The 27,821-nt window shown below is 41.4% G+C and overlaps 1 protein-coding gene across 6 annotated transcripts in view; it reads right to left on the bottom strand.

Moving 5' to 3' along the window:
* SMARCD3 (SWI/SNF related, matrix associated, actin dependent regulator of chromatin, subfamily d, member 3) overlaps positions 1-27,821 on the bottom strand; it is a 1,904,082-nt gene that overhangs the window by 845,979 nt on the left and 1,030,282 nt on the right. For all 6 annotated transcript variants that reach the window (XM_044067567.1, XM_044067570.1, XM_044067569.1 and 3 more), the window contains exon 2: positions 11,915-12,120. In XM_044067567.1, the coding sequence (XP_043923502.1) occupies positions 11,915-12,120 (206 nt within the window). The remainder of the gene's footprint in view (positions 1-11,914; positions 12,121-27,821) is intronic.

The raw sequence follows: 27,821 nt of genomic DNA, 5'->3' as shown, positions 1-27,821 counted from the left end.
TTAGGCACACAGCAAAAAACAATAAGAGAGGGAAAAGACATAAAATAAGCTCTTCCTTTATCAGTTGATCTACAAAGAAGACCTCGTTTGACGGGTCCTCTGGTTGTGTTACACTTTCCACCAGATAGAGTACAGTACAGCATTTATTTCTGGAATTTCCTGCAAACAGGGATGGATGGACACATGATACTGATGATATATACCATAGTGTCATGCATCATCTCATAAGTATGCTTGACCACAGCGACCATCAGTTCTACCCCTTGCTCTCCATGAAAATCTTTCCAAAAATCAACAAGAATAAAGATTTAGCACTTCTATGCTAACTAGTGATATAAAAGTACATACCTGGCTGATTTATAGGGAATCTATCAAACAAGGTCATTTGGAAGAATCACCTACCCACAGAGGAATGGAGGAAGGTTACTACTAACCCATCAAAGAGCACACCTTCATACAACAATTGGTAATATAACGAAACATCTGTTATATCTAACATTAAGGATCCTCCTTCTTAATGCATCATATGGTTGGGTTGACTAACAAGCAGTAAGTAGAGAAAGAACCACAACAGGACCAGCTAGGACGATGAGCACTGAACTGCACTGAAGAACAAGAGGTGAAAGAAGCCCGACTCTAAAGTTGCAAAAGGGGAAACTGCCTGGGAACGGAGCAGCACAGTCCCTAAAGCTGTGGTGATCAAGCATGTTAATGACCTAGCAAGTGTGCAGTGGAGGTAGCTAAACTACAAGTACATACAAGAATGATGACAAGGCCAGTGAGTGAGGATCGCTGCAGCAACATGACGTCAGTCAGCCTCCTCCTTAAAGGTACCCCCCAGGTACCTGTGGATAAACCACTAGACGAACGCAATACTGACACCATCTGGGGAACTCCTCGAGAAGAAGCAATGTTCTATGGACAATGAAGACCTCCATTCCCATCAATTCTCCCCCCTTAAGAACCAGACAAAAAAAGGGACTGGTGGAAAGGGATGGAAAACATTGTACCAAGAAAGATAAAGAGAAGGAAAGGCTGTTTCCCTGTGTAGAATGGTCCCCCATCCCAACCTGAAGCAGAAGTTCACTCAAACACCTTTGCAGCTATATGAAATCGAAGACCCATCAGTTGAGGTGCCACAACAGAAGACACATGGACTCCACAGCTGACAATCATGCCTACTGAACCACTCATTCAAGATCCCACAAGAAAGCAACTTGTACAAAGCAGGTTGCCAACCAGACTTAGATGAGTTTCCATTCTTCCTCCAGGCAGGACAAGAAACAGAACCTACCCTCTCTCAAGAGAAGATAAAGATATCTTTTATTCATGTCTTTCAGACCTGAGGCATGTTTCTAATGTTAATGCTTAATGTTTTTTGAATACTAATAATATTGAGGTTAAGAGCTCTTTTATGCCACCTTTTATTTATGATGGAATTAAGCATTTTTTCTAGTATGTTAAATGTTGTAAATGAAAAACTTATAATGATTTTATGAAATCTAAACATTCTATATGTTATAATTTAACTCAGGATGAATTGAAGGGCTTAAAAATGTTACCTATATAGAATAACTTGGTTATCAAAACCATGGATAAAGGAAATAAGATTGTTATTATGAACTAAGAACAATACTTACGTATGTGCTATGACCATTTGGAAAAGAATAATGTTTATTAAGTTGTAGCACAGACATTTACCAACTTGCAATTTCGAGATTTAGTGAATTGTTGCAAAAGGGCTATAGGTTAGGTTATTTCACTAAGGAGGATGTTGAAAGGAAATTGTTAGCACAGAACTGTGAAATGGGTGTTTTTTACTGTATCCCCTAGCTACATAAAAATATGTCTAACCTACCCGGACGACCGATAATTTTGGCTTGCAAATCTCTTCTTTATAACATTAGTTTTTTTCTTCATGAATTTTATATACATGTTTTGAAACTTTCTTCATTTATTAAGGACTTTGGTGACTTTTTGACTAAAATTTCTGATGTTTCATGGACTGATGACATGTTTTTCATAACAGTTGACGTCAGGAGATTGTACACTAATATTAGTCATCAGGTGAGAATAGAAGCCTTGTATTTCTTTTTAGGTGGTACTCCTGTCTCTAATTATATTGCAGAATTAGTAAATTTTTGTTTGACAAATAATATTTTTGTACTTAATGAAACAATTTATCATCAACTACAAGGAACAGCCATGGGGGCATCCTTTGCCCCCATGTATGCTAATATAGTTATGGGTCTGTTTGGAATTCAGTTTCTTTATCCTCATGATTTTTTCACCTGTATGTTTTTCAAATATTATTGCTACATTGATGATTTAATTTTTATTTGTAGAGGTGGATTAAGTTATGTACAAGACTTTTTTGAATCTATACAGGATAATCATTTTGGTTTATCTTTTGATGGTTTACAGTATGGTAGAAATATTAATTTTCTGGATATTAATTTGTCTACTGGTATGGGTAGGATGTTAAAGATAATGGTTCACAGGAAATTTCAAGATGGGGGCCAGTTTCTCCATGGTAGGAGTTATCACCCTCCACATTTATTACTGGCACTTCCTTACGGAGAATCTGTTAGACTTAGGAGGCTGTGCAACAATGATTTGAATTTTTCACGGGAGGTCTGTAAGACTTCTGCTATGTTTATTTCTAGGGGCTATGATCCAAAATCTATTGAGGATGCTATTTTGAAGGTTTATCAGGGTAGCAATGCATCTAATGCTATGAATATGTTATATTTGGGGGCTAATGATAATGAGTGCAGAAATTATTTTCATTCATGTGATGATGGCAAACAGAAAATTTATTTTGTTACAACTTTTAGTGTTTTTGGTGAACACTTTCCTCTGCCTTTAAAATGCACCTACCTAACAGAGTTCTAAGGTCAAATAATCAAAATCTACTAGAAGTGCACAAACCTACTCATCCCCCAGGCAAAAACCTTCTTTCCTTCAGCCTCGCTCGTCTCTGGAACTCCCTACCTCCACTCATCCGCACCACCTCGAACCACTCTACCTTCAAAAAGTCTCTTTTCTTACATCTAGCATCACAGTGGGAATGCTCTTGCTCCCACCCTACATAACTAACACTACCTAATATCCTTCAGTACCATATCCTACTTTTATTTAGTTTACTTTGTTTGTTCTCTAACCTGTACTAATGTTTACATTTGTTCTACTAACTAGTATGTCTCTTCTCAAAGTATTTACTGTTATTACTGATATTCCATAATTGATAAGTTTTACTCTTAGTCTGCCTTCATACTATTAATAATTGTCTGTACTTACATTGTCACTGTCAAATGTTGAATGTACATTTTGTTTTGGAGCTTTTCTCCCCAGGACTCCATTGAAAACGGGTTCTTTATGGCCCAATGGACTATCCTGGTAAACCAACTGCAATAAATAAATAAATAAATTTATTCCATTAGTTAAATATTATTGTTTTTTTGTTGAAGTTTAAGGAATTAGGTAAGTTTTTGGATAATTCTCCTTGTACTTCTTATAAGCATGGCAGACGTCTAAAAGACATGCATGTTAAAAATTATTTTTCTCTTTCTCCCAATATGTTATTTACAACTATTGTGACTGTAGGTATCCTTTGCAGTGGTAGTTGTTGCTCTTGCCAATATGTTGTTAATTCTTTACTTACTATTAACAATATTTCTTATCAAGTGACGGACAGATTTGATTGTAATACTGAAGGCATTATTTTTGCCTTAAAATGTCTTTGTGATCTTTTTTATACTGACGAAAGCAAGAGAAAGTTCAAACTAAGACTACAAGAACATGTTAGATATATTAAACATAATAAATTGCATAGCCCTACTGCACAACATTTTAGTGGGTTTCATAATTCTGATCCTTCTGGTCTGGAAGCTACTGTTTTAGAAAAGGTATATTTTAAGTATATAACAGATTGGCTATTTAAAAAGAAGTTGCTTTATACGGAATATTTATTTATTTTAAAATGTAATACTCTATCCCCCATAGGTATGAATGTAGATTGTAATTGGAAGATCTTCATTTGATTAATTAATTGTATAACTCTACAATTGGTTTATTTTCAGTGTATCAGAGCTATATATTGTGAGTGTCTTTTAATGATTTTACTCCTAGAAGGGTATTACAACTGAGGTGCTGGAGTGTTATTAGAGTTTTGTTTATTGTTAATTTGCTTAATTTGGACCTGGTTCATATAGCTTTGTGGTATTTATTATTTTCTTGTGCTTTTATGTGGTAGTTTATATAAGTTCACTCAAACAACTTTACAGCTATGAGAAATAGAAAACCCATATATATATATATATATATATAGATATATATATATATATATATATATATATATATATATATATATATATATATATATATATATATATATATATATATATATATATACAGATATATAGATATATAGATATATATAGATATATATATATAGATATATATATATATATATATATAGATATATAGATATATATATATAGATATATATAGTTATATATAAATATATATACATGGGTCTACTTCAAATGAGTGAACACTTATTTGAATGAAACCCATATAACCGAGACAATGTTAATGAAACTTCAAATTAACGAAACCTGACAATAACGAAAACCAAAAACCTGAAAATCACTTACCTGAAAACGCTCACTTTCTGGAAACAACCACAAAAACAAAACAACACGATACACAGCTAAAACACCATACCAGTATTAACCCTTCCCATAACTCCACAGCACATTAAAGTAACATGAGAAGAAACTGAGTATATTGTTTCTGCACCATCCACACCCCCAGTAACTTAATTATACCAACTTCACGATCCCACTACCTTGTGGTAAAGGGCATATTTCCATCCAGGTAACTGCTGCTGCTGCAATAGACTGCAGGCCAGTAACTGTTCGGGTTTTTAGTTTTCGTTATTGTAAGGTTTTGTTAATTTGAAGTTTTGTTAACATCGTCCCAGTTATATGGGTTCCATTCAAATAAGTGTTTGTTTACCTTCTGAAGGGGACCCATATATATATATATATATATACATATATATATATATATATATATATATATATATATATATATATATATATATATATATATATATATAGGTTTACTATTGAAATATCGAAAGTAAAGCAGACTCCCAAACAACTGCTACCTCAAGACACCCCACAAGCAACACATAAACCACAAAAGCAGTGTGCAAAGCAGTCACAGCCCTTAAGGCCAAATACAACACCAAACATACTTGTCATAGGTGACTCCATAGTCAGACACACTGACGTCCCACTCACCAGGCTGAACAAGGAGAGGGTCACAGTAAGCTGCCTATCGGGTGCTAGAATCCGCCACATAACACAAGCACTCGGGTCACTCCACGGCAAGTACAAATATGACACAGTCATTGTCCATGCTGGTGTGAACGACCTGAGACGTACCTCCCTGGACTACATGAAAAGGGACATAGAGGAGCTCTCTGATTATGTAGCCCAGGCAGGTATGACCCTAACCCTGAGCAGTATCCTTCCTTCACCAAGAATGATGCCACAATATAGAGACAAGATGACCAGCTTTAACAATTGGCTTAATGTCTGGTGTCATTTAAAGGGGATCCAGTGTCTGTCTGCCTGGGATGACATGCTTGACAAGCCACGCTGCTTCGCAAGGGACGGCTTGCACCTGTCACCCCTGGCATTCCGGATATTGGCTAAGGCTCTTGCCACCCTCATAGTGCCTTTTTTAGGCAAGGCTCAAATTCTAAACCTACCACCCCAGAAAACAAAAATGGAAAGAAACTGAGGGTAATGCTGCTCAATGCCAGAAGTCTGAATCTCAAAATGCACGCACTCGAGGCCCTTCTCAGTATGGAGAACATCGATGTCTGTGCTGTAACTGAAACCTGGTTCAAGGCTCCTGAGAGCACCCCGGCACTATTAGGTTTTACCTCATATCATGCGTTCTGGCCCCAAAACCCGGACCACACCACAAAAGGAGGGGGTGTATCCATATTCATAAAGGATACCCACACCTCCAGGTTGGTGGCAACGCACGAAGCTTCGGAAACCATCCAGGTGCAACTAACCATAGGCAAAACTGCTCTACAAATTGTAGCATGCTACAGGCCATCCTCTCAAACTCAGGAACCCCACACAGCCTTCCTGAAGACACTGGAGGGTATAAATGTATCTCCAAACACCATCATATTGGGTGACTTCAACTACCCGAATATAGACTGGGAACATTACTCAAGCCCTAACTTTCTAGCCCAACGGTTCCTGGAGTTCATAAATTCAAATGCCATGGAACAGCTAGTCATTGTTCCCACGAGAGGAGAAAATATACTAGATCTCATTATCACAAACATGGGGACAAAATGCTCCACACCGGAAGTATATCCCTCATTGGTGAGATCTGATCATAAACTAATCTCACTGGAAATCCACATCCCGCCCCACCCCAAACAAAAGACCACAGTGAAGAACTTCTCTAAAGCAAACTTCACACTACTCAGGACTGGTGTGGTATCCTTCAAGGCCCCTGAGACAGTGGAAACCACAACCCAAGCTGCGGAAGCCCTTACAAATGCCTTCTATGAACACCTCCAGGACTGCATGGATCAGGCAATCCCAAATAAAACCAAGACTCTTTCCACAAAGGGCAAACGTCCAGTCTGGTGGACCCCAGCCATTAACAAACTTTACAATAAGAGGAGAAAGCTATTACATGATAGAACAAAATCCATAAAAGGAAGTCACCCCTGATCATTATTAGTAAAAAATACGAGCACTCATAAAATCAACTAAGGCCAATTTTGAGAGAAAAATTGCCATGGATTCAAAGGACAATCATAAGGCCTTTTTCAGCTATGTTAGGAACCTGGGTGGAAACTCCCAGATATGCTCAGAATTAGTCCAAAATTATACAAAAATCACTGAACCCACAGACATTGCCAACATACTGGCAGACAGGTTCAGTGCAAACTTCACCCCTCTCCCCTAAGGGAGAGATAACTATCCCAGTGGAGTGTAGCCTCCCAGACATCTCAAATGCGCAGGTGAAAGCTGCTCTCTCTAAAGCTAAAAACACAGCATCAATGGGACTGGATGGTGTCCCCGGCTGTGTGCTACACGAGCTAAATGAGGAATTAAACCCGCACATAAGGCAGCTGTTTAATCTCAGCCTTACCACAAGATACGTGCCCAAGGAGTGGCGTACGGCAACTGTGGTCCCACTCCACAAAGGCGGTGCCTCTACGGACCCTGGTAATTACCCCCATAAGCTTAACAAGTCTAGTCTGCAAAGCTATGGAGAGGATCATAATGGAGCTCATAAACAAAGATATAGGGGACTTGCAGACATCGGACCCGACCCAGTTTGGCTTCGTCAAGGGAAGATCATGCCTTTTGAACTTGGTCGACTTCTTCGAAACAGTCACCAAGGCCATTGATGAGGGAAAGGCAGTCCATACAGCCTACCTTGACCTTGCAAAGCCTTTCGACACAATACCCCACTCGGGTATTGTAGAAAAACTACCAGCTTAAATGTAAACCCATATGTCACAAGATGGGTTGCAAACTGGCTTAAGGACAGAACCCACAGGGTTAGAGTTGCTGGCGCTATGTCAGACTCCAAGCCGGTCACAAGTGGTGTCCCACAGGGCTCGGTCCTTGGCCGCCTATTGTTCGGCATCTACTTCTCAGAAGTACAGGCCAACATGGGAGGACTTTGGCTGACAAAGTTTGCAGACGACTGCAAACTGGGCGCCATAGTGGAAAGTGCATCGGACACAGATATCCTTCAGAAGGGACTCACGGAAACAGATAGCTGGTGCCAGAGCCATGGCCTGAAGTTAAACGCCAAATATGTATAGTCATACCCTTCGGGAAAAACAAGGTAACCCCAAGCTACCATATAGGTGGCAATCCACTAAGCACAGAAGAGGTTATCAGGGATCTGGGGACCCAGGTTGACAGTGGCCTTTCTTTTGACACTCACGTTGCTAAAGTGGTTAGAAAGACCTTCTACATTGCCCACCTGATCATGAAGGGATTCACATCCAGATCTAGTGAGGTCATTGTTCCCCTGTACTCTTCACTTATCAGACCAATGATCGAGTACAATGCCCCATTCAGGATGTATCTCGCCTGACATCTGCAGCAATTGGAGAGACCCCAAAAGTTTCTCACCAAAAGGATAAAGGGACTCCAAAATCTGTCATATGCTGCCAGATTGAAGAAACTCCAGCTCTATTCAGTCACATATCGTCTGCTCAGAGGTGACATGTGCCTGACATACAAGGCCATGTCCAACCCAGAATTAATGGACATGCTCCACCTCAAAAAATCCAAATCCACCAAAACCACTAGAGCAAGTGACTTAAACCTTAGCACAGATATAAATAGGACATGCTGGAGGGATAGATTTATCACTCAGAGACTCCCTATGCTGTGGAATAGAGTCCCGGTCCATGTGAGGCAGAGCACCTCGCTGGCTCTGTTCAAGAGAAATCTTGACCTGTGGATGGGAGATCGTAGGTTTACCCCGGGAATCATCTCTGTGTCACTGCTGGACAGAGGCACAACAAACTAACGGGTACAGTATTTTTTCAAATAAGGGGTGGCGTAAGCCACAAAAATTCGGGCTAGGCTTATAAATGCCTTCGGGCAGATAGCCTAGTATAAACCTATGAACCTATGAAAAAAAAAGGTAGCTTAACACTAAACTATATAGCCAAAATTACACATAAACAAATGATCCCAATGTCGAAAAGCAGTTGTTAATATTGAAAATGTCGAATACGATTAACAACAATGCCACCCTTGCCATAACTCCTTAAGCCTTACACCTAACATCCCGTTTATGCAGGGGGACAAGACCCCCTACACCTCCCTGTGAGGGGCTGCACCCCCCACACCCCTCCAACTATATATTCCAACTCCGAGATCGCACTACAATTAGGAAAGGGATGTATTTCCCTAACCGCACTGTACCAAGATCCCTGTACATCCCTTGGAATGTTCATATTTGTACTTCAAAACATCAAAATCTGACAATATCAAATCCCAAATCATTGAGATGAAAGCATAGAAACCTCGTTTCAGCAAATGGCCGGATAGTGGAATCCATTCCCACTACAATTAATGAAAACAAAACCGTATCATCTCCAACCCACCCAGGTGGGAGGCTACTCCTTCCACCCCCCCCCCAATGTGGAGGGGCTTTGCCCCACAGCCCCCCTAACTAAACATACCAACTCCATAGGTTCATAGGTTCATAGATAGTACTAAGCTAACTGCCCTTGTGAGCCATTTTAAGCCTAGCCAGTTATCCCTTGTGAGACTCAAACCCTGCACTTTGTGTTTGTAAGGCAAACACCTTAACTATTAGGCCACCCTCCCAACCCCAAAATCACACTACTGCTGGGAAAAAGGCAAAGTCCACCTTGTTGGCCAACAGGTTACTTACCATGGGAATGGATTTGATGATCCGGTCATTCGCTAAAGTGAGGTTTCAATGCTTTTGTCTCAAAGATTTGGGATTTGATTTTATGGGATTTAGATGTTTTCAGGTAGACCCATGCATGTATATATATATATATATATATATATATATGTATATATATATATATATATATATATATATATCTATATTTCTATATACACACACACACACACACACACACACACACACACACACATATATATATATATATATATATATATATATATAAAACTTGGTTTCTGAAAGCCAATAAATTAAGATAGATTACCTAACTTTCAGGACAGTTTCTGTGTGCAGCCCCAAATTACAATTTGACATCTGGCAACTTAAAACAGACATATAGCATAACAAACTTACCTATAAAAAGATAATAAAAAGTACACCGGTGAATACACACCTGCTCTGATGAATACACACCTGCTCTGAATTCTACTGTATCATCTTAAGTATAGGGATGTACAGTATGCATTCTTGCAGGAGAAGTTTTTTGAGCGTTTTTTTTATTTTTTTACTTCTGTTTTTGGTGCCCCATGGAATAAATCTGCCTTGCCATTGTATCCCTCCTATATCTCCACAACAAGGTGGAGAGACAATACACCCAACTTGGTATGGCAACATGCTGATAGAAGGAGAAGCTATAACACCACTGGGAATGCACATGTACATAAATTCAGATTCAGTAAACAGATTAACATTAATCTGCTTACCCCCCCCCCCTGTGTAACATGCAACAACAATATCAGTGCAGTTTGACTATATGCAGCAACTACATACACACCCTCCACTACACAAGACCTGCTTGAACTTTTCCTTTACTCTGTTTGTCTGAGATGGAACATGCCCCCCCCCACTCATAAAACAAATAACTAACCCACTGTTAGGATCAAACTGTACGAACTACTCTTAACTCCACACATTTACCCCTCTTGCAAATAAACTCAATGAAAAAACTCCTCATACAAACTGAGACACAATTCACAAGCCACACCAGCTGTCATTACCGTTAGAACCAAACTCCACAGCACTCCACATGCCTTCTCTTGTCAGGCACCAGTTTTGGCAAGCTTTCTCCATTGATCTAATATAAATCAACACTTACTCCAAATTCAGACTACAACTCAAAAAACATCCAAGCCAAATGCTCTTGCTTGAACACAGGATATATCATGTAACACGCTATCCCTATCTCCTTTCTAAGGATTTTCTCTCTCAGATTTACTGATGGATGACCCACTTTAGAAACTAATCTATATAAACATACATTACATTCTCCTTATTCACTAGAATGTATAAATGCAGTTTGTCTATGTAACCAGTCTGAACTGCTTTAGCATTGCTTACATTTTTGTATTTTTTTTTTTTTTTTTTGTGAAATGTTTTGTATTTCACCTGGGCTGAGCCTGAAATTTGTTAATATTGATCAGCACACTGCCCTGGTAAACAGAAAGAAAGAAAGAAATGACAAACCACTTTATGATGAATGAGTTAGCATTTCAGCTGCTTGTTCCCATTTATACCCTCAGTCTAGTTTCTACAGTAAGTATTCCAGCAGTCTTCAATGGAGGACAACCTTAGAGTGTCCCTCCAGTCAAAGACAGGGAAACAAGAACCCAACTCTGTGGCTGGCTCCGCCAGTGACTAAGCTTGCTTAGTGAACATGGAATGCTAGTGGCACAGATCAGTGAAGCAGGTGGGGCTGTCAGCACAACTGATTTGTCTTTGTTAAGTATTTAGGTTCATTATACCCTAACTTCTACCATTCAGCAATGATTTGTTAATAATATACACAAAAATAGCAACAATCTGTAATCTGAGCAAAAACAGTGATGACAAACTGATTATCTCACAAATCAAGTCTTCAACTATAGTTAGGAAAAAAAGAAAAAGGAGACAAACAAGATTATTTTTTTTAATGAGCTCACAAGTAATAATTAAACCAGTTATGTTAATAGACCTGATTAAGATGATGTTGTTAATTCCCACATGAGCAAAGGGATGTATGTTGTTATAACTGATTACTCCATTACTCTATTAAGATAAACTGTGAAAAGAAAATAAATCATTATGGAGTCCTGTGGGTACACTCCCAGAGAAAGGTTTCCCCATCGACCTAAAACAAATCAGCTTGAGAAAGACTCTGAAATTCACCTCTAAGATAAATGTTATATACTCCAGTATCGCAGGGTGCAACAAAATGTTGTTAGCATTACTAAACAATTCTACTTGGTCTAGCAATAACGTATACATAAAACTGTCATAATTTAGGGACATGCGCCAGTCAAAGGGAATATTAGCAAGGGCAAAATCTAAACTATAGCACAGAGCTCATCTGAATGTTACATGCCTTCATCTGCCAAGAAAGAGTGTAAGTAGAGAGAGAAAGTTAAATACTGACTTTCGAGATCGACTCTGAGATCCCTGTTGTTGCTGCTGCTGCTGTTGCTGCTGTTGGACTTGCTGAGCTGGACGTTTTCGAGTAGGTTCCATCACTGTTTGAGGCATTCCAGGGCGTACTGAAGGGCTCCCTCCATAAGGTGGCCCTGGAGGCCCCATAGGGGCACCCTGATGTGGCATCCGAGTTCCTGATGGCATTCCTGGGCGCTATAAAACAAAGGAAAATTAGAAGCACGAAATGTTAATCATTAAGCAGCATACATAAAAGACGACTAAATTACAGCTGAAATGTTCCAGAATGAAACTTGCAAGTGGTGCTTGAGATAGCTGTCACATTAAGCATGCATACAGCCAAATAGAATGCACAATGACATTTCAGTAAACCAAACAAAAACATATCATTCTTAAGCATGCAGATTGCAGACTTACAGAAATTCTGTGACAGATAAAGAGCTAATCAAAACACAATAACTGAAAAAAAGAAAATTGTCTATCTACATTAAAGTTTGATTCTGTACCTCATTCAGATATTTGACCTCTGACTTCAGCATGATACAACCATATTCCTGTAGCAATGTTGCAACACGTATACAAAAATCATACTTGCACACTTTTCATACATAGTCTGGAAGCTTACAGCAAAGGTTAGTTGTTAAAGGGCCTTATCCTAATGGTAGGAAGATCATCTCTTTCAGTTATGGAAGGCTGGTTTTGTTGAGCGACTATTACAGTAGCATGAACATTACCTCTTAGACAGAACTGCTAGCATATAATTAAACAGATCAGATTCCAGGACAGGACATTTTACTGGTGATGTTTCACACAAACCCCTCCTGAAGCACATTCTCTTCTTCTGTTTATAAGCAATCTAACCTGGGATATCCCCAGTCTGTGTGCTGTCCTTTATACTGATAAACTTGTCCTGCTATGCTCTGATACCTCTGCGCATAAAATACATAAATCTTTACAAAATGACCCTGAATGAATTTGGAAAGTACAGTTGTGTACACTTACCATAAATGTAGATGTTCCGAGTGTATTCACTGTTGCAGTCATCACACTTGGGTTATCTGCCTGCAGGTAGCCCTCAGTCAGCCTGAATACCAGAGACTTTCTGCGTTGGATGCTGTCGCTCCAGGACTGATGTCAGGTTGTCAGGGGTATAAAAGCAGGCAGCCGACGCTATTACATCAGTTTTTCTTGCCCCAAATGTCAGGAGCCCCCCAAATAGGGAGCTAAGTTATGGTGGGGGAAAACACCACCAGTAAAAAGTAAATACCGATATCAATATCCCTGAAAGGGGTGAGTAATTGACATAGAGAGGAGAGAGAGAGAGAGAGAGAGAGAGAAATCAGGGGGCTGGAGGGAGGGAAACCAGGACTGCAACAGTGAATACACTCGAACATCTACACTTATGGTAAGTGTACACAACTGTACTATGTTCTTCGTGTTTCACTGTTGCAGTCATCACACTTGGGTGGATTCCCAAAGCTGAAGAAGGGTGGAGGCAGTCAAGAAGAGTTAGGGCTGGCTAGTATGCCTTGCAGGACTGCTGTTGCAAAACCTGCCCTGGATTTGGAAAAGATAGGCAGGTGGTAATGCTTGGTGGAGGTGTGTACTAAACTCCAGGTAGCAGCTTCTAGGATGTCCCTGGTAGGGATTCCCCTGAGAAATGCTGTACAGGTAGATGTTGCCCTAGTGGAATGTGTTGTGACCCCCTGAGGGGTTGGTTTCCCATGGTGCTTGTAGCAGAAATGGATGCAGTGTGCTATCCATTTGGAAATTGTTTGTTTTTAAATGGCCTTGCCCTCTGCCCCTGTTGCACAGCTGACTAGTAACTGGTCAGATTTTCTGAAGGGCTTAGTCCTATCAAGGTAGAATCTGAGGTGTCTGTGCACATCCAAGGAGTGCAGAATCCTTTCCCCTTTCTTTTGAGGATTAAGGAAGAAAGTTGGCAAATGGATGGATTGGTTGAGAGCCACACTGGACACCACTTTAGGCAAAAAGGAAGGGTTAGTCCTGAGGGAAACCCTGTCAGCATGGAAAATAATGAATGGTTCCACAGCCATAAGCGCTTGTAGCTCAGACACTCTTCTAGCTGAAGTGATGGCCAGAAGCAAGGCTGTTTTCCAAAACAGGAATTTTAACTCTGCTGAGCAGCAGGTTCAAAGGGGGGAAGTGTGAGCTTTTCCAGTACAAAGTTAAAGTCCCAAGCAGGGGTGGGTGCTCTCCTTGGTGGCCTTAAGTTGTTTGCCCCTCTCAGGATCTGTTTGATAAGAGGGTGTGAGAAGAGAGGTGGCTCAGTGTTGTAATGAGCCGAAATGGCTATGGCATGTATCTTAATGGAGGAGAAGAACAGGCCTTTGTACAGTAGATCTGCTAAGTAATCCAGGATTAGAGGCAGGGAGGGCAGAGTAGTGTCTTCTCCTCTTGACAGAATCCAGAAGCAGAACCTTTTCCACTTATCAGCATAGGATTTTCTTGTACTGGGTCTTCTGGCTTCAAGAATGATGTCCAGCACCTGCTTGCTTAGGGTTGCTGGGGGAGAATTCAAGGAATAAGCCAGGCTGCAAGATTTAGGGTTTGCAGTTGTGGATGCAAAATCTGTTCCACCTGCTGAGAGAGCAGGGTTGGGTTCTGGTGTAGGTGCCAGGGTGGCACTGATGACAGGCTGCACAGGAGTGGGTACCAGTGCTGGCGTGGCCAGTCCGAGGCAATAAGAATTGTCCTTGGACTGTCTTACCTTGAGTAATACCCTTGAGAGACGGGGCAGAGGGGGAAAGGCATAGATTGAAAGATTTTACCACTGAAAAGATAGAGCATCCACTTTCCAGGCCCTGCTATGAGGATTCCTGGTGCAGAATTTGCTGAGCTGGTAGTTGAAGGGGGAGGCAAAGAGATCCACCTCTGGGGTCCCCCATCTCTGAATCAGAAGGTTGAAGGTGCTGAGATCAAATTGCCATTCGTGTGGGTCTAGGAGATGTCTGCTTAAGTCTGCCAGTGAGTTTTTGTTTGCCTGGCAGGAATTGAGCTTGCAGATGGACTTGTATGTCCAAGGCCGTGTGCCACAGGGCCATGGCTAACCTGCAGAGTGGGTAGGAGTGTGTTCCCCCCTGCTTGTTGATGTACCACATAACTGTAGTGTTATCTGTTTTTATTAGCAGTTGTCCTGGAAAGAGTAGGGATCTGAAAGCTGTCAGGGCATTCTGCACAGCTAGCATCTCTTTTTGGTTGATGAGCAGATGAATTTGACTTGGGATCCAGTGGCCCTGAATGCATTTGCCGTCCATGTGTGCTACCCAGGCACAGTCTGATGCATCTGTGTTTAGGGTCTGGGTGGCGTGGGGTTGAGAAAAGGGCAGTCCCTTGTTGTGGTAGCATGCTTCCGCCCACCAAAGGAACTCTGTCCTTAGACAGGGTATGATAGGAATGACTGTTTCCAGGTCCTGAGAATGTTGGCACCAAAGACTTTTTAAGTACCATTGAAGTTTCCTCATATGCAGTCTTGCATATGGAATTAGCAGTATACATGAGACCATGAACCCTAGGACCTGCAGTATTTTTCTTGCAGATAGCTGGGCTCTGGTGGCTATTTGTTTGAAGTAGACTGTCAGTCTTGTTTTTCTGAGGTGAGTAATGCCATCTGGGATGCTGTGTCCAAGCTTGCTCCCAGGAATACAATCTTTTGACTGGGTACCAGATTTGATTTCTTTCCATTGATGGTGTACCCCAAGGAAGTGAGAAGGTGTTTCACAAATGTCAGATGCTGCAACAGAAATTCCTGAATAAGGCAGTCGTCCAAGTATGGAAAAATTGGATATTTCTCTGCCTGCAGTATGCAATGGCTGGAGCCTTTCATTTTGTGAAAACTATGGGCGCAGTAGGTAAGCCAAAGGGAAGGCAGAGAACTGATAATGCTTAGATCCTGCCCTGAAATGTAGATACATCCTGCATGACTCCCTTATGGGGATGTGCAGATAGGCTTCTTTTAAGTCTAGGTTGACTAACCAGGCATCCTTGCCTAGCATAGGAAGAAGCTGTTGCAGGGTAAGTATTTTGAATTTTGGTACCACCAAGGTGTTGAGAACTGAAAGATCCAGGATTGGGTGCCAAGTGCCCTCTTTCCTAGGTACCACGAAGAGTCTGGAGTAGAATCCTTGACCCCTCTGTTCTACTGGAACTGGCTGAATAGCTCTGATATTGAGCAGGAAAGCTACTTGGCTTTGAGCCTCTGCCCACTGGTTTGGAGGAAGGTCTGGAAACCTGCTTGGGGTTGGCAGTGAATGGAAATAAAATTTGCACACCTGCGATACAATGTTGAGGACCCACCGGTCCTGTGTGATGGACATCCAATTTTTTGCATGAAGGGCAAGTTTTCCTCCTAGGGCCACAAGCAATTTGGTAGGGCTGGGGGTTGAGTAAAGAAGTCATTGTGTGTTTTTTCCGTAAGGAGGTGGCTTACCACTCCATGCTTTAGGGGTGGGGGCACTCCATTGCTTAGATCTCTGCATACCCTGAGACTGTAGTCTGGGTGGTCTGTTTCCCCTGGGTCTGGTTTGAGAAGGCCTGGGGAGGCTGGAAAGGACCAGTGTTTGGAAGGGCAATGCCTACTGAATCTAGGGGGTTGCACTTGTAAGAATTTTTTAACAGTCTGCATAGACTTAGCTTTTACTTCCATCTTTTTAAGAACCTCTTCTGCTTTGGTGCCAAACAAACTGTCCTTGTTCAAAGGAGCGTCTAGTAACTTTGATTTGACATGGTCTGGCAAATTCTGCTCCTTGAGCCAAGCATATCTTCTCAGTACAGATCCAGTGACTGCTGCCCAGCAAGATGCTTTCAGGGCATCAAAGCCACACTGCAAAGTATGCTCGCTGACTTGGCTTGCAGAGTGCAAAAGCTCCTGCAATTCTTTATTTTTTGCACAGTATATAAAGGTCGCCACTTTTTGCTTAATAAGTTCCATAATATGCTGCTGGTACCTCAGCATGTGAAAGTGAAAATTCAATGCCCTAATAGCAAGAGTTGCACAGGTATATATACTTTTTTACCCCATCTGTCCAAAGTTCTGGAATCCCTGGCTCAGCAGTAGGATTCTTGAAAATAAATTTGTGTGTGTCAGGTACTCTGTAGTACCTGTCTGATTTCCTAGGGGCAGGAGGTAAAGTGTCAGGAGTAAGACTGGATTCCATAAAAACATCATCAACAACATACAGGACAGGGGGTATTGCTAAAGGCCTGTGCTGAGGCAACTCTAGGAATTCTCTGAGTCTATTTTTGGACTGAGGATAGTCTTGGCATTTCCAGTGGAAATGCTCTCTTAAGGTATGCAAGGTTTCACCAAAAGAAAATCCTCTGGAGGGAAGGCAGAGGGAATGGATTCCACTGCATCTGAATCCTCATAAGCAGATAAGGGCATGTCTTCATAATCAGAAATCTCTGAGTCATCGGACTCCTGGTCTGTAGAAGCTGTAGGGGACTGGTTTCTTTTTCTCTTAGCAGGGGAAGGCTGACTTCCCCTAATCAGCATAATAAGGTCTTCTGCCATTCTAAGCATTTGTTTTTGTGGCAAGGGAGCAGGTGCAAGCGCTTTGGTAGTCGGACTTCTAGGCGTAGTGTATACTCTGGGCCAAATAAACCTGGTAGTTTTGGTTAAAAAAGAAGTTGGTTTGAGTCGAACATCGGTTGAGCGAAGAACTGCCTCAGAAGCCAGTGCCTGTACAGCAGCTCTGGACCCATCCAATGTAGAGACATCCACAGGTTCCATAGTTGAAGAAGAGTCTCGTGGCATACCGGACTCCGAATGGGTCTCGGTAGAGGCCTGTGAATCCCCTAAAGTGGGCATCAGGGGCTGCGAAAGCGCCTCACTGAGTACCAGTGGACTGACAACTAGCTTAATGGAAGCATTGTTGGCAGCTTTGGACCTATGCGGTCTGTCTCTGTCTTTATCCTTACGTTTTTTTCAGAATATCAGTAGCTGGATGGCTTACTGAAGCCATTTCAGAATAAGGAGATTGAGAGTGAAAGCATTTAGCGACAAAGAGAGCCCAATGACGAATGGTTTGGCCGTTAAACAAGGCACAAAGCCAACAGCGAGGTACGTTGTGGTCTGGGCCTAAACAGGTGACGCAGTAAGAATGAAAATCTCTATGAGGTATTTGCTTTCCATAGGCAAGACAGTTGTCCTTTCAGTAATCCAGTGAGCCGAATTCAGTAATTCTAAAACCATACATCTGATTGGGTCATATAAACTGAAGCAGCTTAAAAAGGTAGACAAGATGACAAGACTGCCTAGGTATAATGCTCAGCACTCTAAAGGGAAAACTTTCTGACCCATTTTGTGCTTGCTAAAAGTTGACTGATTGTTGTGAACCCAATGGCTTTTCTTCCTGCAGTACTGAATAACTATAACTGCATCTGAAGAGAGTGAAACTGAGCTGATTTTTTAAGTCTAAAACATGCTTTTTGACATTTTAGCAGTGACACCATTGACATACATAAATACATATATATATATATATATATATATATATATAATATATATATATATATAATATATATATATATATATATATATATATATATACACACACACACACACACACACATATATATATATATATATATATATATATATATATATAAAATTGCATTTTTGTAGCGTGCCATTGGCACTACGCACTGGTACAGTACCCATCATCAGAAGGGGGCTGCTCTACATCAGGAATACAAGCTCTGGTGTCTTGGCAGATATATTCTCCACAGAACTTTCTTGAAAAAAAAACATCCACAGCTACAATGGGAAGTAATCCTACTGGAAGTATAACTTCTGTTCTCCCTACCCAAAAGCAAATTGAACAGTCCTCTACTGTTACTGCTAGCGTAACAGACAAAAGGAGTTAAAGACCAAGGGGCCTACAAACATATGGTGTTACATTACAGTACATTTGGATACAGATTTGTCAAAGGAAAACTGGTAAAATTGCTAGCTGTAATTAAAGAACAAGGCCTGACCGCAACCTTTTAGGTTCTGACTTCTAATATGTCAAATGCTGTGAAGGAGAATTAGATGGAATGGTACTAAAGGCCACTAAATGTCACCTAATTCCAAGCTAAGGTATTCTTAAATAAAGAGGTAAAACGGTTCTATTTTAAATGTAAAAGTCTTGCTTTGCACCTTTCTTCTAAACATTACCATGTATGGAGTTCTGCTGCAATATTTGAAAATGGCACTATTTAGCAAAACTGACAAGCTGAGCAAAAGAACACTGACTTACACTTACAGCTGTCTATTTAACAATTTTTTTTTCACCACCCATCACCTGGCAAAATAAGTTAGACAACATTCTCCAGGCAGGTACGTGCCTAGCCCTAAGCAGCATTCTACCTTCACCCTGGCTGTGTAAGACTACAATTCCTTCCACATGTTCAGACCCCAAAATGAGTGTGAAAGAATGAAAGATGGAAGTGTATCCATCTTCCTTAAAGTCAAATTCACCCGAGATTAGTTAAACAGTATGACTGTCATGAGCTATTCCAAGTCCACTATAGGTAAAACCCCCTCCTGCATCATTGCTAGCTACAGGTCCCCCAACATGAACCAAGAGAAGCATGCCACCTACCTGGACTTACTAGAGTTACTCACTATACAGCCAAACACTTTGGTCATGGCAGACGTCAACTACCTTTCCATCGATTGGGTAACATACACGAGCACAAACATGCTTCCCTGAGGTTCCTGTACTTTGTCAGTACAATGCTCTGGAACAGCTAGTCTGCATCCCCACAAGGGGCTCAAATGTCCTAGACTTAGTACTTACCAACGTGGGGGGGGGGTCAATGCACTACCCCCTGTGTGTTGCCTTCCCTGGTAAAGTCAGACCATAAATCTGTCTCATTCGAAGTAATGATTACACCTGACACCAGCAAAGGAGAAAAAAAAAAAAAAACTGAAAAATTTCTCCAAGGCAAACTACAGTCTACTAGGCAATGGTATATGTTTCAAACCCCCTGCTAACACAGCCAACAATGAGTCATATGCAGAGGAGTACACAAATGTCTTGTATAATAACCTAAACAACTGTACAGATTCGGCTGTACTTGACCAGATCAAAATCAGATCCTCCCAGAAAAACAGGTCACCCTGGTGCACCTCAGGTACAAATAGGTTATATAACAAAAGGAAGAAACTGATGTCTAAGAATAAGAGGGAACTTACTCAGAAGAAGAAGAATACCCTCCACAGCTTGAACAAGCAAATCAGATGTCTTGTAAAGTCCTCTAAAGCTACTACAAAGCTAAATTAGCATCTCCAGCTAAGGATAATCATAGGTTCGTAGGTTCATAGGTAGGTACTAGGCTATTGGCCCTAGGGCCTATATAAGCCTAGCCAAAAAGTTACCCTGGCTTTTGCCACCCAAAAAAATTATTTTCCTGTGTCCCTGTCGAGCAGAGCCACAGAGGTGATCCCCGGGGTGAATTTCCTATTTCCCATCCAATCATCAAGATTTTTCTTGAAGAGTGCTAATGAGGAGCTTTGTTTGATACAGATATGTAGTTTGTTCCAGTGTATGGGAAGTCTCTTGGTCAGGAATATATCCCTCCAGCATGTTCTGTTTATTTTGGTGACAAGGTTTAGGTCCCTAGAGTGTGTAGCTTGGAGAGATTCGGATTTCTTTAAGTGGAGCATTTCCAACAGCTCTGGGTTTGACATAACTTTGTAAGTTAGGCAGAGATCGCCTCTGAGTAGGTGGTATGTGACAGAGTAAAGCTGGAGTTTTTTGAGACGGTCTGTGTAGGGCATCTGTTTGAGGCTGGTAATCCTCTTTGTGAGGTATTTCTGCGGCCTTTCTAGTTGTTGTAGATGTCTTGTGAGGTACATACCAAAAGGGGTGTTGTACTCTATAATGGGTCTAATGAGTGATGAGTAGAGAGGAGCAATGACTTCTTTTTTCCTGGATGAGAAACCTTTTGTGATGATGTGTGACACGCAGAAGGATTTCCTGACTACTGTGGCGATGCAATTATCAAAGGAGAGATTACTGCCCACCTGTGTCCCAAGGTCTCATCACACTTTCAGTGTTAAGTAGACTACCGCCTATGTGGTAGTTCATGGGTGCAGAGTTTTTACCAAAAGGGATGACAATGCACTTTTTGGCACTGAGCTTGAGGCAATGGCTTTGACACCAGGAAAATGTCTCAGTGAGGTCCTTTTGTAGGATGTCCACATCGTTAGGAGTTTCGATTATGGCTCCTAGTTTGCAGTCATCTGCGAACTTCATTAGCCAAAGACCTTCTGTGTTAACCTGTACTTCTGAGAAGTAGATACCAAACAGGAGAGGACCCAGGACTGAACCCTGTGGTACTCCACTTGTCACTGGTCTGAAGTCAGATTTGGAGTCTGCTACTTTCACAGTGTGGGTTCTGTCAGTAAGCCAGTTGGCAACCCATCTTGTGATATACGGATTTATACCTAGTTTAGTGAGTTTATCTATAATTCCTGAGTGGGAGATGGTGTTGAAAGCCTTGGCGAGATCTAGATAGGCTGTGTGAACCACCTTACCTTCATCTACGGCTTTGGTGACTGCTTCAAAGAAGTCTATCAGGTTTAGGAGACATGATCTGCCTTTTACAAACCTGAACTGAGTGGGGTCCAGAGCTTGGAGATTACCAGTGTCATTGTTTATATGGTCCATGATGATACGTTCCATAGCTTTGCAGACCAGGCTCATCAGACTAATGGGGCGGTAGTTCCAGGAGTCTGTGGTGGCTCCCCCTTTGTGGAGTGGGATAACCATTGCTGTGTGCCATTCAGTGTGCACAAAGCCTGAGGTGAGGCTATGATTGAACATGGTACTTAGTTGGGATGACAGTTTGTTCTATAGTTAGTGTAGAACGCAGCCTGAGATGTTGTCAGGTCCCATGGATGCTGTGTTCTTGGCTTTGGAGAGTGTGGTTTTTACCTGTGCAGCCATGATTACAGGAACTTTGCATTCTTCCGTTATAAAGATGGGCCGTTTAGGGGGTGAGAGGGGAGTAAAGTTAGCACTGAACCTATCTGCCAGGATGTTGGCAATATCAGTTGGTTCTGTATATTTAGTGCCATTGTGCTGTAACTCAGAGCAGATCTGAGTGCTGCCATTGTGATTCTTGACATAGCTATAGAATGCTTTGTGGCTGTCTTTAGAATTAGTGGCAATTTTGTTTTCGTAACTAGTTTTGGAGGATTTTATGAGGATCTCAGCTTTTTACTGAGGCTAACCAGGGAGTTCCTCCAATCATGGGATTTTACTCTTTTTTGCAACAGTTTCTTTCTTCTGTTGTAGAGTTTGTTTATGGCAGGGGACCACTAGATTGGCTTCCTTTTTTTGGAGGATAGCATCTTTGTTTTGTTATGGACAGCATGATCCATGCACTCGTGTAAGTGCTTATAAAGTGCATTTGTGTAGGATTCAGCAGTCATACCTCTATTGTCCGTCTGCATGGGTGTCGTCACGTTTGCCACTTCTGTCTTAAGAAGTGTGAAGTTGACTTTGGAGACATTTTTTACGGTGGTTTCAATAATGGGGGGTGGGGGCGGGATGTGGATGCCTAGGGTGATTAGCTTGTGGTTGGATCTGACCAATGAGGAATTGACCTCTGGTGTGGAACACCGGTTGCCCATGTTGGTAATGACCAGATTTAGGATATTGCTGCCCCTGGTGGGGGTGTGGATAAACTTGATTCGAGGTGTTGGAATTTATGAATTCCAGAAAAACATTGGGCAAAGGAGTTGGTGCATGAGTAGTTTTCCCAGTTAATGGTGGGTATTTGTAATCACCCATTATTAGGGTGTTAGGTTGTACCCTAATATTCTATAGTGTATCAAGAAATGAGGAGTGGGAATCCTGGGGCACGGTGGGGATCCGCAAGCTACAATTTGGATTGCGGTCTTGCTCAGAGTTAGTTGCACTTGGATAATCTCGGATGCATTATGCTGAGCAACTAGCCTGGAGGTGTGGATATCCTTAATGAATATGGACACACCTCCGCCTTTAGTGTTTCGGTCCAGGTTAGATGGCTGAAAGGTGTGGTATGAATTATAGCCTGGTAATGCAGGGGTGCTCTCTAGAGCCTTGAACCAGGTCTCTGTCACTGCACAAATGATATGTTCTCCATTTTAAGGAGTGCCTCAAGTGAGTGCATTTTGAGCTTTAGACTTCTAGCATTGAGTAGCATTACCCTCAGATTTTGCTTGCTTGTACCTGTTACAGTGGTGAGTTTGTCATTTGAACCTTGCCTAAAAAAGGCACTATAGGGGTGGCAAAGAGCCTTAGCCAGTATTCGGAGTCCTAAGGGTGACAGGTGCTGTCCATTTCTGGCAAAGGCCTTCTTTAGATACATCTGAAATCTAAAAGGGAATGCCCAACTGTGTGCCGAACTTATAGTGGCTGGTACCACTCATACTAAACCTGAGGAAATTGCCAACCTGCTAGCTGACAGATTTGGTGCAAACTTCACCCCCCCCCCCCATCCCCACTAGCCACACCCCAAAACAAACCTGACACCAGTCCTCTATCTAGTAACTCCAAAGTGCAGGTCATAGCTGCACTCTCCAAGGCCAAAAACATGGCATCTATGGCTGCTTACTGAACAATCTAAAACAAGACCTAGCAGGACCACTTGGTATTCTCTTTAACTTCAAACTGAGCACTAGCTTTGTTCCAGCAGACTGGAGAACAGCAACAGTAACCCCTTGTACAAAGGGAGTCCATCAAATGACCCTGGGAACTACAGAACCATAAACCTAATCAGCCTTATCTGCAAGGCCATGGAAATAATCAGCATGGACCTTATTAACAAGGACACAGGCAACTTTCAAACTCTTGACCCAACACAGTTTGGCTTTGTTAAGGGTAGATCATACTTACTGAAAATCTGGTGGACTTATTCGAGAATGTCACCAAAGACCTGGGTGAAGGCAAAACAGTACACACTGCCTATCTTGACTTAGCCAAGGCTTTTGACACAATCTCCCACTAAGGTATCATTGAAAAACTCTCCCAGCTGGGGATTAACCCATACATCACTAGGTGGGTAGCCAACTGGCTCACCAACACAACGCATACTTGTCAAAGTTGGGAATTCCACTTCTACCAGTAGATCAGTTACTAGTGGTGTACCACAAGGATCTGTGCTGGGACCTCTACTGTTTGGAATCTATTTCTTGGAAGTCCAGGCAAAAGTTGATGGCCTGTGGCTTACCAAGTTTACTGATGACTGCAAACTGGGCACAATCATTGAGTCCCCAAACAATTTTAACATATTACAAAAGGGCCAACACAGACAAATGATTGGTGCTAAAACCACAGACTAAAACTAAACACAAAAAAGTGCATTATTATCACCTTTGGCAAAGAGAAAGTCTCTGTAAATCACAATATTTGCAGCACCCCCCCCCCGCCTAAGCTTAAACACAAGCTTAAACACAGGTTGATAGCAATCTAAACTTTGATCACCATGTGTGCACAGTGGTAGCGAAAGACTTCTATGTTCTGCATCTCATAAGTAAGGGCATCGCAGACAAGACTAAGGATGATATAACTCCTCTGTACTCAACCCTTATCAGACTACTAAAAGAGTACAATGCTCCCTTTTGCATGTACCTCACCAAACACCTGCAGCAGCTGGAGACCACAGAGGTTTCTCACCAACAAAATTGAGTGCCTCCAAAACATGACCTACATGGAAAGACTGAAAGCCCTGTCACTGAACTCTTTATCTTACAGGCTGCTGAGAGGCGACTTGTGCCTGGCCTACACAGTAGTCTCTGCCCCTGCCCTGATGGAAATGCTGCACATCTGCAAATCTAATGGGACAAGAGCCACTCGCTCCACAGATCTCAACCTAGCCTGTGACATTAACAGAACATGTCAGAGAGACAGATATGAATAACCTCCCATGTCACATACAGCAGAACTCCTTAATGACCTTATTCACTTGCAACCTAAGCAATTGGATGGGAGACTGCAAATTCATCCTGGTGGTGGCAGCTATGTCCCTCATGGACAAGGGCAGTCAGCTGTGATCATAGACTTGCTCTGCAAATAACGACCATCTAACCAAGGTCAATTAGGGAACACGAGTATAACATGGCTAGGCTTGTAAATGCCCTAAGGCCATTAGCCTAATAACCTCCTAAGAACCTAAATACTGCTAGTTCAAAACTGAAATCTGGGTACAGACGAATATATTTATTTATTAATTTATTATTTTGTAAACAAGTAAGTGAACTGATCCATGAAGTCCATTTTCAGCCAGTATTTTCACATCACAAACTAGCAGTATATTTGTCTGCACAGCTATACCTGGCTCAAATAGAGTTTTCCTCAATTTGCATTCCTCAAAAACTTCAAGCTAAGGAACAAAACAACAAAAAAGTAGTATTCTGTTTTTAAAAAAACCTTGCTAGATTTGTAGCAGCTGTAAAGTATACCACACATGAAATGCTGAAGCAAGCACTACTTCAGTCCTGACAGGATGTAAAAGCAGTATCAGAATTAAGAAATTCTGGTATGGAAATAGTACTGCCCTATTGACCAATTGGCATCTGCCAATCATACCCCCTACCCCCCTGCACAAGGGGCAGCTGCCCCTTTTGCCCCACATTAGCTACGCTTCTGTCTGTCTGCCTGAAAATGATTCTTCCTCTCAGCACTGACCTTGGTAAGTGATGGTCTGTAGCCCTCTGAGGCACAAACCAGAAAAAGACTCATCAAATCTGATTTTTTTTAGAACATCTTTAAAAGTTTAGATTCACCAATACGTGATATCCCAGCAACATTCAGAATTTTACAACTGATCAAAATGCTACTTCTCCAGTGCTACAATGACATACTCAGTGAAAATGTACAGTACATTTTCAGGATATAAAAAAAAAAACTATGGCATAATCATTGGCCTGACTCTGATTAGGCCATTGGTCTTGGAGAGACCCACAGATTAGTCCTCCTCTTCCTAATAATAATAATAATTATAATAAAAATAACAGCCTTTTCATTAACCAGGTAGGCACACTGGACACACAGTGCCTTTTCAGGAGTGACCCAGATGCAATGTCCTAGTTAAGTGACTTGCTCAAGGTCACACAGTAGGCAAATGAGGAAAGAGGGCATAAAACTCTGTGCCACAAGTACTACAACTCACAGCCTTAATCCTCTGTACCAGCTGCCAATGGAAATGGACCAGCTTGAGGAACTGATGAAATAGCAAAAATCCCTACAGTACTCACCCCCATACGCTATGCTATACATCATATTTTGTATCAGGCCTTTAGTATATCAAATCCATGCTACACCTTTTTTGAACAAAAATATTTTCATACTAGTTATTTTAAGAAAATTCAAGTTTTTCATTTCACCTCTGTTTTTTTCAACAGTTCTTTCTACCACATTGAGTGACTGGGCTAGTTCTCACATCCAGTGTGCCGCTCCCATGACAGCAGGGTCCTAGCACATAGCATTAACCAAGATGTTATAATGTATCCTGTGAATAGGTACCGTCCTTCTATACTTGAAAAACAAAGTCCACAATAGTAGAAACACTTAATTTATTAACAAGATAAAAGCTTTCGGGCTAGACCCCTCCTCTGTTATCAATTATATCCTGAAAGCTTAAGCGTTTCTACTATTATGGACTTTGTTTTTCAAGTACGGTTTTTGTGTTCCTGGTGGTTTACTGCAGTCAACTCGTTCATCTGCACCATCCTTCTATACACAGGAAATATGTCAAACAATGAGCGAAAACAATGATTCATGTGCTTAGGTTTGATAACATTTACTAATTAGAAGAGAACGACAGTAACTATGAATTCTTCTCACATCTCAGTAAAGATTACATCTCCATCTCAGGTAACTAGGAACTGCTGTAGCAGAGGCATCAGGGAACATACAGCTGTTCCATCTCTGGCCAATTTATTGTCCCCACCAGGATTCAGTAAATGCTAATGCCAACAAAGTTCCTATCCCCAGGATGGGCAGCAGCTCTGTCCCTGCTCATTTCTTCTTTTCTCCACTCATGCCTTACACTAAACAAAGCCATTTTAATGGCAACCATTTGAAATATCGGAAATGCAGAGAGTGAATACCCAAAGGACTGGACTTATATACACTAAGTCTGAGATGACATTTCTCAGAATATTTCCTTTTCTCTGAGGTATGGCAATCTTGGCGTTGGTATCTATTATAAGTCTGGGGGGTATGCGGGGCTTGCTCCCCCACATGGGAAGGTACAGGGAGGCTTGCCCCCCTGCAAAAAGAAGTTTAATGGAGAAGAGTAATTTTCAAGAGTCACTCTTTTCCTGTGTTTTCGGTCTTTTTTTTCCGGCTTGTTGGCACTTGGCATTTTGAGTGGCAACATTTCAGTAGGGAGCCCATTTTAAACTCATATTATCAGCACTCTAAACTAAAATGTAACTGATGCATTGAGATGCTAGTGCTTCTCTGTCTTCAATGTAGCATAAACTATTCTGATGTAAAAAGGCACTAGCTAAGCTACTGTTTCATTAGTGAAGTGCTCATGTGTTATCAAACCAAAGTAGAAATAGCGTAAATTATCCAAAAATAATTAAATGAATGAACCTGTGACAGCTCAAACTAAAATTCAGTGAATGAGTGAATGCATTACAGCTCCATGGTGCAGAGAGATGAAGAGAAAATCTGTTTATGGCCTAGACAGTACAGGATTGACTGGCAACCCAAATACTAGAGCAGTTAGGTGGGGAGGGGTAGCAGCAAACAGCCAGTGTAGACTCATAACAGCTTCTTCCTTGAGGACGGTTATGTCACACTGTAGAGTAAGTCATATCATAGCAGTATATTCCATGCGAGAAGGTGAGATTTGCAAACGTAAACTTACTAAAGTGAGTACTGTTC

The sequence above is a fragment of the Protopterus annectens genome, chromosome 3.part1 (genome assembly GCF_019279795.1).
Source record: "Protopterus annectens isolate FY-2018-M chromosome 3.part1, PAN1.0, whole genome shotgun sequence".
Classification (NCBI taxonomy): Eukaryota; Metazoa; Chordata; order Ceratodontiformes; family Protopteridae; genus Protopterus; species Protopterus annectens.
This window is presented reverse-complemented; position numbering and strand designations above follow the sequence as displayed.